Here is a 14,528-nt window from a genome sequence, read left to right on the forward strand (position 1 = left end):
GATCAATGGAACAGAATTGAAAGCCCAGAAATAAAACCACACATCTATGGACAGCTTATCTTCGACAAAGGAGCTGAGGGCATACAATGGAGAAAAGAAAGTCTTTTCAACAAAAGGTGCTGGGAAAACTGGAAAGCCACATGTAAAAGAATGAAAATTGACCATTCTTTTTCACCATTCACCAAAATAAACTCAAAATGGATCAAAGACCTAAAGGTGAGACCTGAAACCATAAGGCTTCTAGAAGAAAACGTAGGCAGTACATTCTTTGACATCAGTATTAAAAGGATCTTTTTGGACACCATGTCTTCTCAGAGAAGGGAAACAATAGAAAGAATAAACGAATGGGACTTCATCAGACTAAAGAGCTTCTTCAAGGCAAATGAAAACAGGATTGAAACAAGAAAACAACCCACTAACTGGGAAAAAATATTTGCAAGTCATATATCTGACAAAGGCTTAATATCCATAATATATAAAGAACTCTCACAACTCAACAACAAAAAATCAAACGACCCGATCAAAACATGGGCTGGAGACATGAACAGACATTTCTCCAAAGAAGATATACGGATGGCCAATAGGCACATGAAAAGATGCTCATCATCGCTGATCATCAGGGAAATGCAAATCAAAACTACACTAAGATATCACCTTACACCCATTAGAATGACAAAAATATCTAAAACTAATAGTAACAAATGTTAGAGAGGTTGTGGAGAAAAAGGAACCCTCATACACTGCTGGTAGGAATGCAAACTGGTGCAGCCACTATGGAAAACAGTATGGAGATTCCTCAAAAAATTAAAAATAGAACTACCATACGATCCAGCCATCCCACTACTGGGTATTTATCCAAAGAGCTTGAAGTCAGCAATCCCAAAAGTCCTATGTACCCCAATGTTCATTGCAGCATTATTTACAATAGCCAAGACGTGGAAGCAACCTAAGTGTCCAGCAACAGATGAATGGATAAAGAAGATGTGGTACATATATACAATGGAATACTACTCAGCTGCAAAACAGAACAAAATCATTCCATTTGCAATAACATGGATGGACCTTGAGGGAATTATGTTAAGTGAGAGAAGCCAGCTAGAGAAGGATAATCTGTGCATGACTCCACTCATATAAGGAATTTAAAAATGTGGACTAAGAGAACAGTTTAGTGGATACGAGGGGAAAGGTGGGGTGGGGGGTGGGCACAAAGGGTGAAGTGGTGCACCTACAACACAACTAACAAACATTAATGTACAACTGAAATTTCACAAGATTGTAACCTATCAATAACTCAATAAAAAAAAAAGATCCCCTTCACAATAGCAATAAAAGTTATAAAATACCTAGGAAATAAACCTAACTAGAAATATGCAAGAGGTAAATTTTAAAACATATAAAATTTTATTAAAGGCTGTAAAGGAAGACTCAAATAAAATTAGAGACATATTTCTGAGCAAGACAGTTTAAAACTGTAAAGGTGTCATTTTTCCAAATACTAATTCAAAAAGTTAATCCAATTTCACCTCCTCTTAATGGGATCTATTTTTCAATTTGACAAACTGTTCATTCAGAAGAATAAATATGCTAATAATATAGCCAAGGAAAAATTCTAAAAAACAACAAGATACTTATCCTAAAAGCTATCAAAACCTACTATAAAACTATAGAAATTAAAAGAATATGGAAATAGTATAAAAATGAAAGAGAGTCTAGAAACAAAACTATACATATAAGAAAATATAGTAAAGTAGAGAAAGAATGGTCTATTGGAAACTGCCAACTCAAATGACTATAGAAGCCAGGTAAGAGCATAAGTGAGTGAAGCAAGCACGGTGAGGACTGGGGCTAAGTGAAAAGCACATGGCCGAATGTGACAAGGGAAGGCATAATTCTCCTCTGATAATGACTGTGCAGGAATTTGCTGCCAGATTCTTCGGCTTTTTAAGAGAAGCTAGAAAGAGGGACTTAAAAAATTTAATTAAAAAATATTAGTAATTAATTCAAAGTTTAAAAAACTCTGCATGGGACCGATAAAATATGAGTGCAGGCCTAGTTCAGTCAGTAAACTACCAGGCTTAATTGCTCATCTATTCCATCGATGGTCTACAAAACCAGTAAGGTTAGGTCTCTAAATCACACCACACAGGAAATTAAATTTCAGATGGACTAAGTAGCTAAATAAAAAACAAAACCATACAAGGACCTTAAAGAAAACACATTTACTTATATAATAATAATACCAACAACAGCAACAACAAAAACAATAAAAAGGGCAATGGCTTAAAGGGGGAGAGTAGGGAAAAGGATTATAAAATCTTTTTAAAAGCTTACCTGCTTTGAACTAGGCCAAGTCTCTTTTAAGGGTTAAGACAAATTCTAAGTCAAGCTACCTGCAATGTTTTTAGCTAAGTAGGTATGTCATGGCAAGACAACACAGGATAAGCACACACAAATACAGGACACAAGTATTCCTTACCCACTGATAATCCATCACACTGCAATTAAAACCAAGGTTCACTACAGTACCAGTCTCTTTGCCAATTGTTTAATACCTGAAAGTATCTCTGGTCAATTAGGGCCTGCTGCAGATTATCCTTGCTGGGCTCATCTTTTTTCTCAGTGTCCTCAGCCTTTCTTTGGCCAATAATATCCTGTAATCTAAAGGGGAAAAAAGTCAAGATAATACAAAATGCTTTTCTAGACACTAGATCAAGATGAAAAACTGAGCCAATGATCCAGCTACCCTCCCAACAGCTTACACACACACACACATGTGTGTGTGTATGCACATATACCCATACATAAAATTTTTTAAAAATTTTAAGCCATATCATCACTGGAAAACAGGAAGGTCCTCTCAATAACCACAAAGCAGAAGGAATCCCTGAAAAAGAGGATCAGACTGAAGAAGAAAGCTGTAACTGTAACCACGGGCCCAGTAAGACCAGTTCAACTGACCCCATCCTCTCAGTTTAGGAACTGAGAGTCGGCCCCTTGTGCAGTTCAGGCCAGTTGAGACCCCCAACCTATCAACTGGGCCTGTGCAAATACCCGATAAGTGACCCTTTCGATGTCAAGAGGCCAAAAACTCCTCCCTCAAATCACACTAATACCACTATTTTGTGAACACGTGTCCTATGAAGAGCCAGGAAGCTTGACTATGCTGGCACAGATCATCAATTACCTCAGTTCTCCTCATCTCCAATCATCTATCTCCACACTTCAGAATGCCCTGCCCCTCATCCCATAAATTTTGCCCCAAGCCCCACATCAGGTAGACAGATTTGAGAGCAGATTTTCTCCTTGCAGGTCGACCTCACAATAAAGCTTTTTTCTTTTCTCAAAAGCTGATGCTGTAATAATTGGCTCTTTATGCACATCAGGCAAGAGAACTCCAATTTTGTGCCGTAATATAACTACTCCCCAACACTTGCAAAAAACAGAGTAAGAAAGAACTACAGCAAAGGAGGGAAGCAACTTCCAAGACACTCCAAGTTTGGAAGTTACAGTAAGGAGAGGAAGAAGCAATGGGCAGAACAATCAGTGTGGACACTGTAGCAGCAAGAGCTAAACACTATGGTTCTTCCTTCTTCATAGTCCACTTGTGCTAAAGAACAGACAACAGTGATACCTGGGCCAGTCAAGAGGGCACAGAAACCCAAGAGACCACTGTCCCAGGTGGCTACCGGAACTCTGAGGGAAGAGTCTCTTTGCCCAGAAACCTAACTATGTATGAACGTATTCACCTAGTAGAAAACCCTTGCCCTTCTCCAAATATCTCTGAAGTCAAGCTAGTAAATCTTCCTCCTCTCACCCACCATGCCTTTGGAAAAATGCAGTCCCTTATTAAATTTGAGTATGCCTATCAGTTTCCTGTGGAAACCCTGACCCATTAAACTGATTCTGTGACTCATTAATGAGCTTGACCTGCTGTTTGTAAAATATAATAGCAACATTCCATCATGTCATTTGCCTGCTAAGAAAACAATCAATGGCTTCCCATTGCTTTGTTAACTAAATCTAATCTCCTTGGGTTAGCTTGAATGTCTTAACCTAATATTCCTACTGACTGGCTTCTTAGCTCATCTCTTACTACTACCCTAAACTATTTACTCCAATCACTTGTATTGCCCTTGATCTTCACTCAACCGCTTTTCTCTGCTCTCTATTGAGTATATGCCCAAAACAAATTGATAAATGGAATCAGCTCTAGGTAAAGAGTCAACCTCCTTCCTCTAGTGGACACAAAGACCTCACAATCCATTTTCCACTTGACTTCCCACCTATTTACCACATTCACATACTTTACAGGTTTGCCTAAGGGCAGCACCAGGAGCCTATTATCTAGAATACAAAAGGGACATAGCAAAACTGTTATGCTGTCTAGTGGGAATACATGTTAACTGATACATGTAAATTTAAATGTTAGTTAACCTTTCACTCAGGTAAAAATATTTAACTTATCAATGAACTGTTTGCAAATCTGATTATTAAATATAACACTACGGATATAGAACATTTTAGCTGTCAGTATAGTAACCTAAATATATAATTGTACGTACTAGTTACAGTCACTACGGGAAATGAAATGTGATTCAATTAACTAGATGAATAAAGAGATACCCTCATTTAATAATGATAGTAACTAACATATATTGAGAGCCTGTTGATGATGATAATTAGTATTTATTGAGAACCTTCTCTATGCAGGAATTCTTCTAAGCACTTTACGTGTATAAATTTATTTAATCCCATTGTTTTTTCTAAGTTTACAGAAGATAAGGATTAGTAAAAGCTAGGGACTCATGGGATATTGATCTTTAGTTCACTTAGTCTCACAGTAAGTATCTGCCATAGCATAAGCCTCCTGAAAAACTTTGTATTCTACAAAAACACACACTCAAACATAACAGGGCTCAGGAGAAAAGCAGTGTTAGAAACCAGACGATTTAAAACTGACGCAGCCTGTAACCAGAAAACCAGCAAACACAGTAATTGGTACCTCAGGAGGTAAGTTAGACAGCTCAAGTATGTCTAGAGGTTGCCTTAGGGGATATTAAAAATGCACAGACAGCACAGCAGAAATGTTGGCTTGAGGATGCCAAGACTATGAAGACAGAAGTGGAGCTCCCGGCCAAAGCAGCTGAGGTTAAAATAGGCGAGGGAGGAAGTGCAACTTGCCTCCAGCCCAGAGTCTGCCTAATGCTGGGGGGCAGGAGGGAGCTCTGGGTGCAGTTTCTCATTTTAAATTTTCTTAAAAAAGAGCTGAAAGGGCAGCTGCCTAGTACTAGCAGAACTTTTCCCTTTCCTGAAGGTTCTACCACTACTGCTGCTCTAGCTCCTTGTACTTAGGAAAAATTGTGTGTGGCCAATGCGACTCCTATGTTATACTACTAATCATGCCCTTATTTTCCAATTGCATATGACTTAATTGGTGTTTTCAAAACCTATGTTGCAGCAGAATAGGCTGTACCCAGAAATATGCCAGGGTTGTTTTGTAGTCTCCAGAGCAGTGAGCAGGGCCTGAAGGCCACAAAAATCCCCCAAGAGTAGCTAAGGGATGCTTTACATACTTAGCAGACACTCATTCCGTGCAGCCAGCAGCAACAGCTGTATTTTTTTGTGGAGTCTGGGAAATCCAGAAAACTGCACCTCCAACTTGAAATACGCTGTGTCGTCTCCTGTTTTCTCGAGCCGTCTCCCTAAGTGTCTATATGCAGACGCTTCATAGCTTTTAACTGTGTCTGTTGAAGCCTTTCCATGATCTCATGGCAACTCCCATTCGGGAGACGAGGAATGAGTTGAAAAGTGGAATGCCAATTTTGTTTTAAAAAAATCATGCTAATTTAGCCACAATGATACAAAACACATGTATGCATCAACTGAGACTCTCACAATTGTATGTTCCCCGAGTCCTTTTCCCCACATTCCTAGGATTTTTTAAATGATTAGGATGAAAAGAAGGGTGGTTCTCTCCCATCTAGCAGCACCAATGCCAGAACTCTGAAGGCAACTATTTCTCCAGGAGAGGGAGCCCAGCTCCAAGCCAAATACTATACGTTATCTTTCAGGCCCAAACCATAGGCAATTACAAAGGCTTTGCCTGGAAAGCCTCATGGGGGAAGGATGCCGTCTCCACACCAGACTGATACACAGCCTGTGCACTGCATCTCTGGAGGGAGTTGCTGACTCAGTCTCCCTAACCCCTCCTTCCTGACTCTCAACTTCAGGGCCAGCCATGCTCACAGGCATTTCTGCATTCCTAACCCAGGTGCCTCCGTGCTGAGGCCTCTTTACTGGGGGGCCGTGACTAAGGCACTTTTCACTTCTTATGGGGTGGGGGAGCCTTAAATAAAACACTTTTCTCCACTCTGACTCAGTATTTTTCCACTCTCAGGCCCTCCTCTAGGCCTACGAAACAGCAGGAATCTTTTGTGCAGGAATCCTAGGCAGGGAGATGTTTCCTCCCATCTGGGCTGCATGTCACTGACGGACCCTTGCCTGGTGTCATTCCATGAGGAAAAACGGAACACATAGGAGCAAGCCCTTTTCTTTTCGGCCTCTTGCTTATACTATTGCCGTAAGTGAATAAAAGCTTGATTGTTAATTTCAGTTTGGCTCATTGTCCTAACTGACCACAACACCTCAACACTGGGGTGTTCAACACTAGTCAGCTCAACGCTAAGGGGGTGGGATTCTGATTTTGTTTTCTCCTAGCCACATACAAATACCAACGAAAAATTAAATGGAATTAGTGTAGTACCTTTGCTTATCTTGCACTGGCAGGCCTATTTGATCACTTCCTAGCAACAGAATTTTATAATCAACCTGTTTGTAATATTAACTCAAACAAGAAGAGTCCATGTTTTCCCACGTTAAATTAATAGCCTCGTTTGATATTGAAGGTTGGTTAGTTGAAAAGTAACTACAAATCTAAAGAAAAAAACTTAATTTTCTCTAGTTCTAAAAGGGAGAGAGACTTCCCCCCTCGTTTTCTTATAGCATTTACTTTGGAAAAGTTGTAGTTGCAAATTCTTTCTCTGTCCCTTTAAGAAGTACGTAGTAAATCTTTTTAATATTTACATAAGCCTCTTGCCAATTTTAACTCCTAGAAATGTCTTTCCTAAAAACCTTGAAACCATATCTGTTTTTTTGTTTTTTGAGGAAGATGAGCCCTGAGCTAACATCTGCCACCAATTCCCCTCTTTTTGCTGAGGAAGACTGGCCCTGAGCTAACATCTGTGCCCATCTCCCTCTACTTTATATATGGGATGCCTGCCACAGCATGGCTTGATAAGCGGTACGTAGGTCCACACCCGGGATCCAAACCGGTGAACCCCAGGCAACCAAAGCAGAGTGCATGAACTTAACTGCTACACCACCGGGTTGCCCTTTGAAACCATATCTTTGAAATGTAGACATTGAGAAGGATGGTGCCTTGTCTCTCTGTCTCTGTTAGAGTTTAGTCTAGGCTCCTGGCCCGAAGTTGTAACTTCCTGCTTTGACAAAGATATGAGAAGTTTTATTTTTCCTTTAGATAAAGACAATTCACATGTATGTAATCGGTTGAGTCTGCCTGTCTATATTAAAGGTGAGATTTCTTTCTGTCTTTTCACTGTCTTTAGCAGATTGCCCATAATGCACATCACAGTCTAGCTGAATGTTTATTCAGTAATAAAACTGCTTCTTTTTTTTTTTCTACATATGTAGAGGGTTTCTGGGTTGACAGAGATTTTATTTTAAATTATTTCCCCAATATCACTAGTTCTTTGAAAAATATATTCTATTTCTGCTACTGTAGATAATAAAAATTTCTACAGTTTTACCTTAAAAAAATTTGTCTTCACTGGGTGTCTTGTTTGGGTCTAATTATTAACGTGATGGTTAAAACTGTGAGCTCTGGAGTCAGAATGATTGGGTACAGACCTGACTTCTTTCCGAGTTCTTCCTGTGTGATGTGGGCAAGTTACCTAACATTCCTAATTCTCTGTTTCCATATCTAGATACTACAAAAGCTCCAAACATAAAAAACAATAGATTTTTTTTAATTCCAAATTTAAATTTCTAAAAATTTAAGTTTTTAGACAAAACTTATAAACAAATAATTTTGTCAAAAGTCAGCAGAAAATATAACAGGGTTGGGTTCTGAAACATAATCTTAAAGGCTAATAGTGAAAGGTCAATCTAAAGACCAGAGCCCAACAGAAAATGAATATATGGTCAATTCTCATTATTGGTGGTAGTTATGTTCTATAAAATCACCATAAACACTGAATTAGTGAAGATGGAACCGCTGCTCCTACGGAACCACAGTCAGGTTCCTGCATGCCTCTGTTCACATTTTCCTCAACTGATCAATATATAACCTTGTTTTACGTGTGTTAATATTTAAAGACACTTTATTTAATATTGTTGATTCGTTAACATTGAATTCATGGCTAAGAGCACTATAACTCATGCCTTAAAGAAGTCTATCTAAGACATGCATTCTCTCTGTAAGGCACATAGCCTTCTTGTGTGTAGGAACACTAGACAGCACTTCAACACTATGCTTGGGGCCATCTTGTTAGAAATCACTAACAAAAAGTGCAAAAAAAAAAAGTAGTACTATAAGAAAAAAAAAAGGATGCTTGTTTATAGTGTGAGAGGTGAAACAAGAGGGTAGAGCATCACCCTGGTCAACAGCTGGAAATGTGTGTGTTGGGCATGCCCATGAATGACTGCAAAAATGAGGCAAGTATTGATTTTGGGATTAAAAATACATTTCAACAGGTAGGCAAATTCACAAATACGGAATCTGAAAATAATGAGGACTGACTGTGTCTCTCTACGTATATATAAGTGCATGCACATATATGCATATCTTTGTGCATACACACATATGTAAGTGCACACACATGTAAGAGCATATGTGTGTCGAACTTCACTAACATATTTGCCTTGAAGTCAACAAGATTTCTTTGAAGGGGATCTGGATACGCCACTCCAAAATATGCCACTTTGACGTAAGAAATGTTTTAAGCTGAAGGAATTTAAGAAATGGCAGGTGCAGGAAGGACTCTCTGACTTCCTCCTACTCCTCTCCTGAAGCTGATCCTAAGACCCTCACGTGACAGGTGCCCTCCCTGTACCCGGAAGAAAGGAGCATCTTTATCTCTGAAGACAAAGGGACGCCAAGAGGAATCCACATTTCCCCCAGTTTACCGCCCTTAGCTCATACCCTTTTGTCCTATCACGTTTTTTCACAACTTTCCACTCTTCATCAAACCCAGGATAAAAACGCTCAGGCTTAACTGTTTCTTCAGGTCTTCATTTCCTTATGAAGGCTCCCATGTCACATAAAACTTATATTAAATAAATTTGTATGTTTTTTCCCATGTCACATAAAACTTATATTAAATAAATTTGTATGTTTTTCTCCTGTTAATCTCTCATCGTCAGTTTAATTTTCAGGCCTAGCCAGGGGCCTTAAGAGGGCTGAGGAAATGTTATTCCTCCTGATACTTTCTCCTCTGACTTTTTACCCCTCTACATCCTCCTTTTGCCAGCTGCTTCACAACCAATTTTCCCATCTCAGTTAATGGACCAACAATTACCTAGCTATTCAGGCCTAAAATTTAGGAGTCTTGATTCTCCCCACCCCCAGCGGCCTATTTCCAATCCATCATTAAGTCCCATCAGTTCTACCTCCGACATTCCAAAGACTTCTCACCACCTCCACGTCTGCAACCTGTGACCATGTCACCGCCACCTCTTGTCCAAATTCACACAATAGCAACTCACACTATTTTACATTTAGTATTTATATTATATCAAAATTGTCTTATTTATTTTTTCACTGTCCTTCTCCCTTCACATAATCTCCATGAGGGCAGGGACCTTTTCTACTTGGTTTACCACTGTAATTCCAGTACCCAGAATGCCAACCAGATAGTAGGAGGTACTAGAGATACCCAAAATGTCAAGCAATAGTTGGAAGAGAAAAAATATTAATTGAATGAATAAATGTAGCCTTTCCAAACCTTCCACTTTTCTTTTCTTTATTAGTTTTCCTTCCCTACTATCTTCATTTAACTCAACATGTAATTCCTGGATGTCCAGAATACTTGCTTTGCACTGTGGCATATGTTGCAATGGAAGGAGGAAACGCAGCTGTCACTGAAAATTGAATCCATATATGCTAATATAACTGATTTAATACATCTAATGCATATATTAACTCATACAGTTTTCAAAATATTTCACCCCAGTGCTCCCCATAGCACTTCACGCCCCATTCCCTTGAATCGAAGAGCACGCATAGATAATATTCATGGGATAGTATCACTATTTGAGGACCAACTTTTTGAAACTCCTCTGAGTATGTACTTTTCAAAGTCAAGAAGGTACCAGTGGTGGATATGAATGGATCACTGCATTCGTTCTGGAACTCTTAAAGTGTGACGAGGTTATACACTATTCAGGTCATGACTACCATCAACAAAAATTTGGTGCTTGTTATCTCTAATTTCTCTCTTTTTTTTTTAAGATTTTATTTTTCTTTTTTCTCCCCGAAGCTCCCCCGGTACATAGTTATATATGTTTAGTTGTGGGTCCTTCTAGTTGCGGCATGTGGGATGCTGCCTCAACGTGGCCTGACGAGCGGTGCCGTGTCTGTGCCCAAGATCCGAACCAGTGAAACCCTGGGCCACCGAAGCAGGGAGCGCAAACTTAACCACCTGGCCACGGGGCTGGCCCCTATCATCTCTAATTTCAATGATTCTCTTGCAATTCCTCCATGACTTCCAAAGACAATTTTCTAGTTAAAACCTTTGCCCTTCCTTACATCAGGCAACTACCTTTTTCATGTGCTCATTTAAGACAAATATATAGCCAAACCCAACACAGTAGAAACTGTTTTTAAACTGTGAAGCCAGAAATATTCCTTTTAATGCCATTTCCCCACCATCATAAGGTAAGCTGATAGGTAATAAAAATAATAAAATACAAAACCCTAATAAATTTGTAACTTTGGTAAAATATAATTACTTGATGTTTTTCTTAAGGGCTTTCTCCAGTTTCTTCACCTGTTGTTTATAAAGTCGTAATTCATGCTGTGTGGGCCTGTAGAAAATAAATCATGTTGAATGCATTCAATTTTTTGAAAAAAATTATAATATATTGAATAGTAAACAATACAGTATATCTTAATACTTGTCACAAACATGCTTATTAAAATTCTTAAAATATTTCATGACTGCTAGTCAGGTGTTTATTAGCCATCGGATTTCTTCTTCTGTGTAGTCCCTGTTCAAAATTTTTTACCTGTTTTTACTGTTGTAAATCTATTACTTGTTTTTATAGTGAAATATTTCAAATATACAGACGAGAATAGAAAAACAAACAGTGGTGTGTCCACCACTCAGCTTCAGCAAAGTTGAATATTAACAGATGTTTCAAATCTTTTTTTAACTTAAACATTATACATATACTTAAAACTCCACATATGTCCCTCATTAATGTCATTCCTCTCCTTACCGTACTACAGGTAACCACTATCCCAGATTCAGTGTTCATTATTCCCATGCACGTTTTAAAATTTTTACTACATACCTATATAACCATAAATTTACATATTATGTGGCAGGTTTTTAAACTTTATATAAATGGTTTGTACTGTAGATATCAGTGTCTCTCCATTAAAGTATAAGCCTTGTGAGAACAAGGTATTTGTTTTGGTCATTCTATTACACCAGAGCCAAGGACAGTGTCTAAGTGATAATAGGTAAACAAATATTTATTGAATGAAAAAAGTCTCGACAATGTTCACTCCGTATTACTCACTGCCAACATCTAGAACGTCACCCTTTTGTGGCAGTATGCTGTGTATAAATACAGTAGTCCCCCCTTATCTGTGGTTTCACTTTCCACAGTTTCAGTTATCTGCGGTCAACTGCCGTCAACCGAGGTCCAAAAATATTAGATGGAAAACTCTAGAAAGAAACAATTCATAAGTTTTAAACTGCTCATCGTTCTGAATGGTGTAATGAAATCTTGTGCTGTTCCGCTCCGTCCCACCTGGGCTGTAAATCATCCCTTTGTCCAGCGTATCCATGCTGTATACCCCACCCCCTCATACCTCCATCCCGTTAGTCACTTAGTAGCCATCTTGGTTATCAGATCAACTGTTGCAGTATCAGTTCGGTACTAGCCACAGTTTCAGGCATCCACTGGGGGTCTTGGAATGTATCCCCTGAGGATAAGGGGAGACCACTGTATACTTTTCTATTGTATGCCATTTAAACCTTTTAGTTTTCTTCTCCCACAACACAGAGATAAGATGAAATAACAAGTCATTTTAAAGTAATTTGGGAATTGGAAACCTGCTAGTATAAGACTGAATATACTCTGAGTTCCTACCCAGTTTTATCTTCTTTAATGTGGACTCCTATTTTCTCATTTCCCTTGCCTACCTATATTTTCTTGTTCCTTCCATCGTATGAGAGACAACTGACTAAAACAATTATAAGAGTATGAGGTTCCCAAGATTAGTTTTAGAGTAAAGGGGCTAGAATGATTCATTTAACATTCCAAACTCCAGTATGTGTTTACTTTCCAAAAACTAAATAAAAATGACTGAAGTTTCTCTCACCTGCTTTCCAAATCTTTCTGGAGATTCAGCTTTTCACTTAAAAGTACATCAAGCTTGGATTTCGATTCTTTGAGTTCATTCTGCAATGACTGCAACACATTTCACAGAAAAACAATTAACTTTCCTGGGAGATTATTTTACTTTATAAAAAAGCATTTATTGGTCATGCAGTCCCCATACCATTAGAAGGCCTTTGTAGGTTGCTGAAGCATCCAGACTTCTGTAGTCTTTTTCTTCTTCTGACTGACTTTCATCTTCTTTATACCGCCTATGAAAAGATATATGCAATGTACTTCTTATGAAAAATCTATCTTCAAAGAAAAAACCTGGTTAACAAATTAAATCAATCCAATAAGAGTTTGATAACCTATTAAATTGAAGCCAAATTTCCTACTTGTTCTCATAGAGAATGGTATTAGAACATACTATTACCTAATATTATAGTATATATCTGTTCACTTTCATCTTAACTACAATGTTTAAGATCCATGTGGACCAGAACTTTGTCTTGTTCACCATTATATCTCACTGCCTAGAAGAGTATGGGGCATGAGAAGGGGTGAAAAAACACTTGTTGAACGAATAAACAAACAATGTATGTTGTTTTATCCTTCTAGTACTTTTAGGTCACCAAAAAAACCTACAGGAAAAAATGCAGAATCTAAGTGGACAAGGCAATAGATTCAACAGTCCCAATTCAAGTCTTGACACCACCATTAACCAGTTGTGTTATCTCTGTAGGTCAATCTGTCAGAATTTGTGTTCTCATCTGTCAAACAGAGATAATATGTCACATCCACCTCACAGGATTGGTGTTAAAAATAAATAAAAGACATTAGCTACACATGGCTAATGAGCACTTGAAATATGGCTAATGCGACTGAAGAACTAAACTTTTAATTTAATTTTAATTAAAATTAAAATTTAAAAACTGAAGCAATGTAAAATAGTTTTTTGTTAAACACAACTTTATTGTTCAAGACTATATTCCACTTTGTTGCATCACATTAAGGTATTACTGCTGTAGCCTACTGGGCACTGGGTGCATGCGTGGTCTGTAGTACTAACCAAAAAGACACCACCAGGCTGGCAGTGTCAACAGATTGATTCACCTGGAATGATTTTTTCCCCCTACACACCAATATAAAATTGTAATGTGTTTATTCTGGTACTGAGTCTATGGTGAAACCTATATAATCATAATTGATAATTAAATCGATATATTTATTACTTTAATTATAAAAACGAAACTATTTTTCCTAGTTAAAAAAATAAATAAGGACAGATTTTTAACAGAATCAAGTGGAGATAACATCTGAGACAGAACAACAGGGACACTAAAGAAAAGACATTGAAAAAAGGTATGTCACAAATTTCCTAATGAATGCTATTGTAATTTGCTGCAGAACAAAATGAAAAAGCTGTTGGGTGAAAAGTGACAAAAGAAAACACAGATAAATTGGACTTTATAAAATTAAAAAGTTCTTGAGCTTTCAGGGATACCAGCTCCTATTTTTCTTCCTATCTCCTTCTCCCTTAATGAGAGATATCCAATCCAAATATCTGACTTGAGCATAGCTTGTACAGGCCAAAGTATTTCAATTCAGCTCTTCAGCTAGACCAGTTAACTGAGTATCAGTTGCAACTTTTGTGAATTTTAATCTAGATTCAAGGGTTGGCAAAATTTTTTCTGTAAACGGCCAAACAGTAAATATTTTAGGTTGTATAGTCTCTTGCAACTACTCAGTGCTGCTGTTATAGCACTAACTCAGCCATAGATGATATGCAAATAAATTGGCATGGTTGTTTTCCATAAAACGTGGCTAGATGTAGCCCACAGGAGTTTGCTGACTGCTGATCCAGGTGATGAGGAGAGAGAGTGGGATTTTTAGTGAGA

At 38.1% G+C, this 14,528-nt stretch overlaps 1 protein-coding gene across 8 annotated transcripts in view; it reads right to left on the reverse strand.

Annotated features, from left to right (window-relative positions):
• Window positions 1-14,528, reverse strand: part of CEP70 (centrosomal protein 70) — a 59,058-nt gene that overhangs the window by 14,486 nt on the left and 30,044 nt on the right. For all 8 annotated transcript variants that reach the window (XM_014851993.3, XM_070493402.1, XM_070493400.1 and 5 more), the window contains 4 exons: window positions 12,812-12,899; window positions 12,632-12,720; window positions 11,029-11,103; window positions 2,553-2,658 (listed from right to left, as the gene is read on the reverse strand). In XM_014851993.3, the coding sequence (XP_014707479.2) occupies window positions 2,553-2,658; window positions 11,029-11,103; window positions 12,632-12,720; window positions 12,812-12,899 (358 nt within the window). The remainder of the gene's footprint in view (window positions 1-2,552; window positions 2,659-11,028; window positions 11,104-12,631; window positions 12,721-12,811; window positions 12,900-14,528) is intronic.

The sequence above is a fragment of the Equus asinus genome, chromosome 21 (assembly GCF_041296235.1).
Source record: "Equus asinus isolate D_3611 breed Donkey chromosome 21, EquAss-T2T_v2, whole genome shotgun sequence".
In the NCBI taxonomy this organism is placed as follows: Eukaryota; Metazoa; Chordata; class Mammalia; order Perissodactyla; family Equidae; genus Equus; species Equus asinus.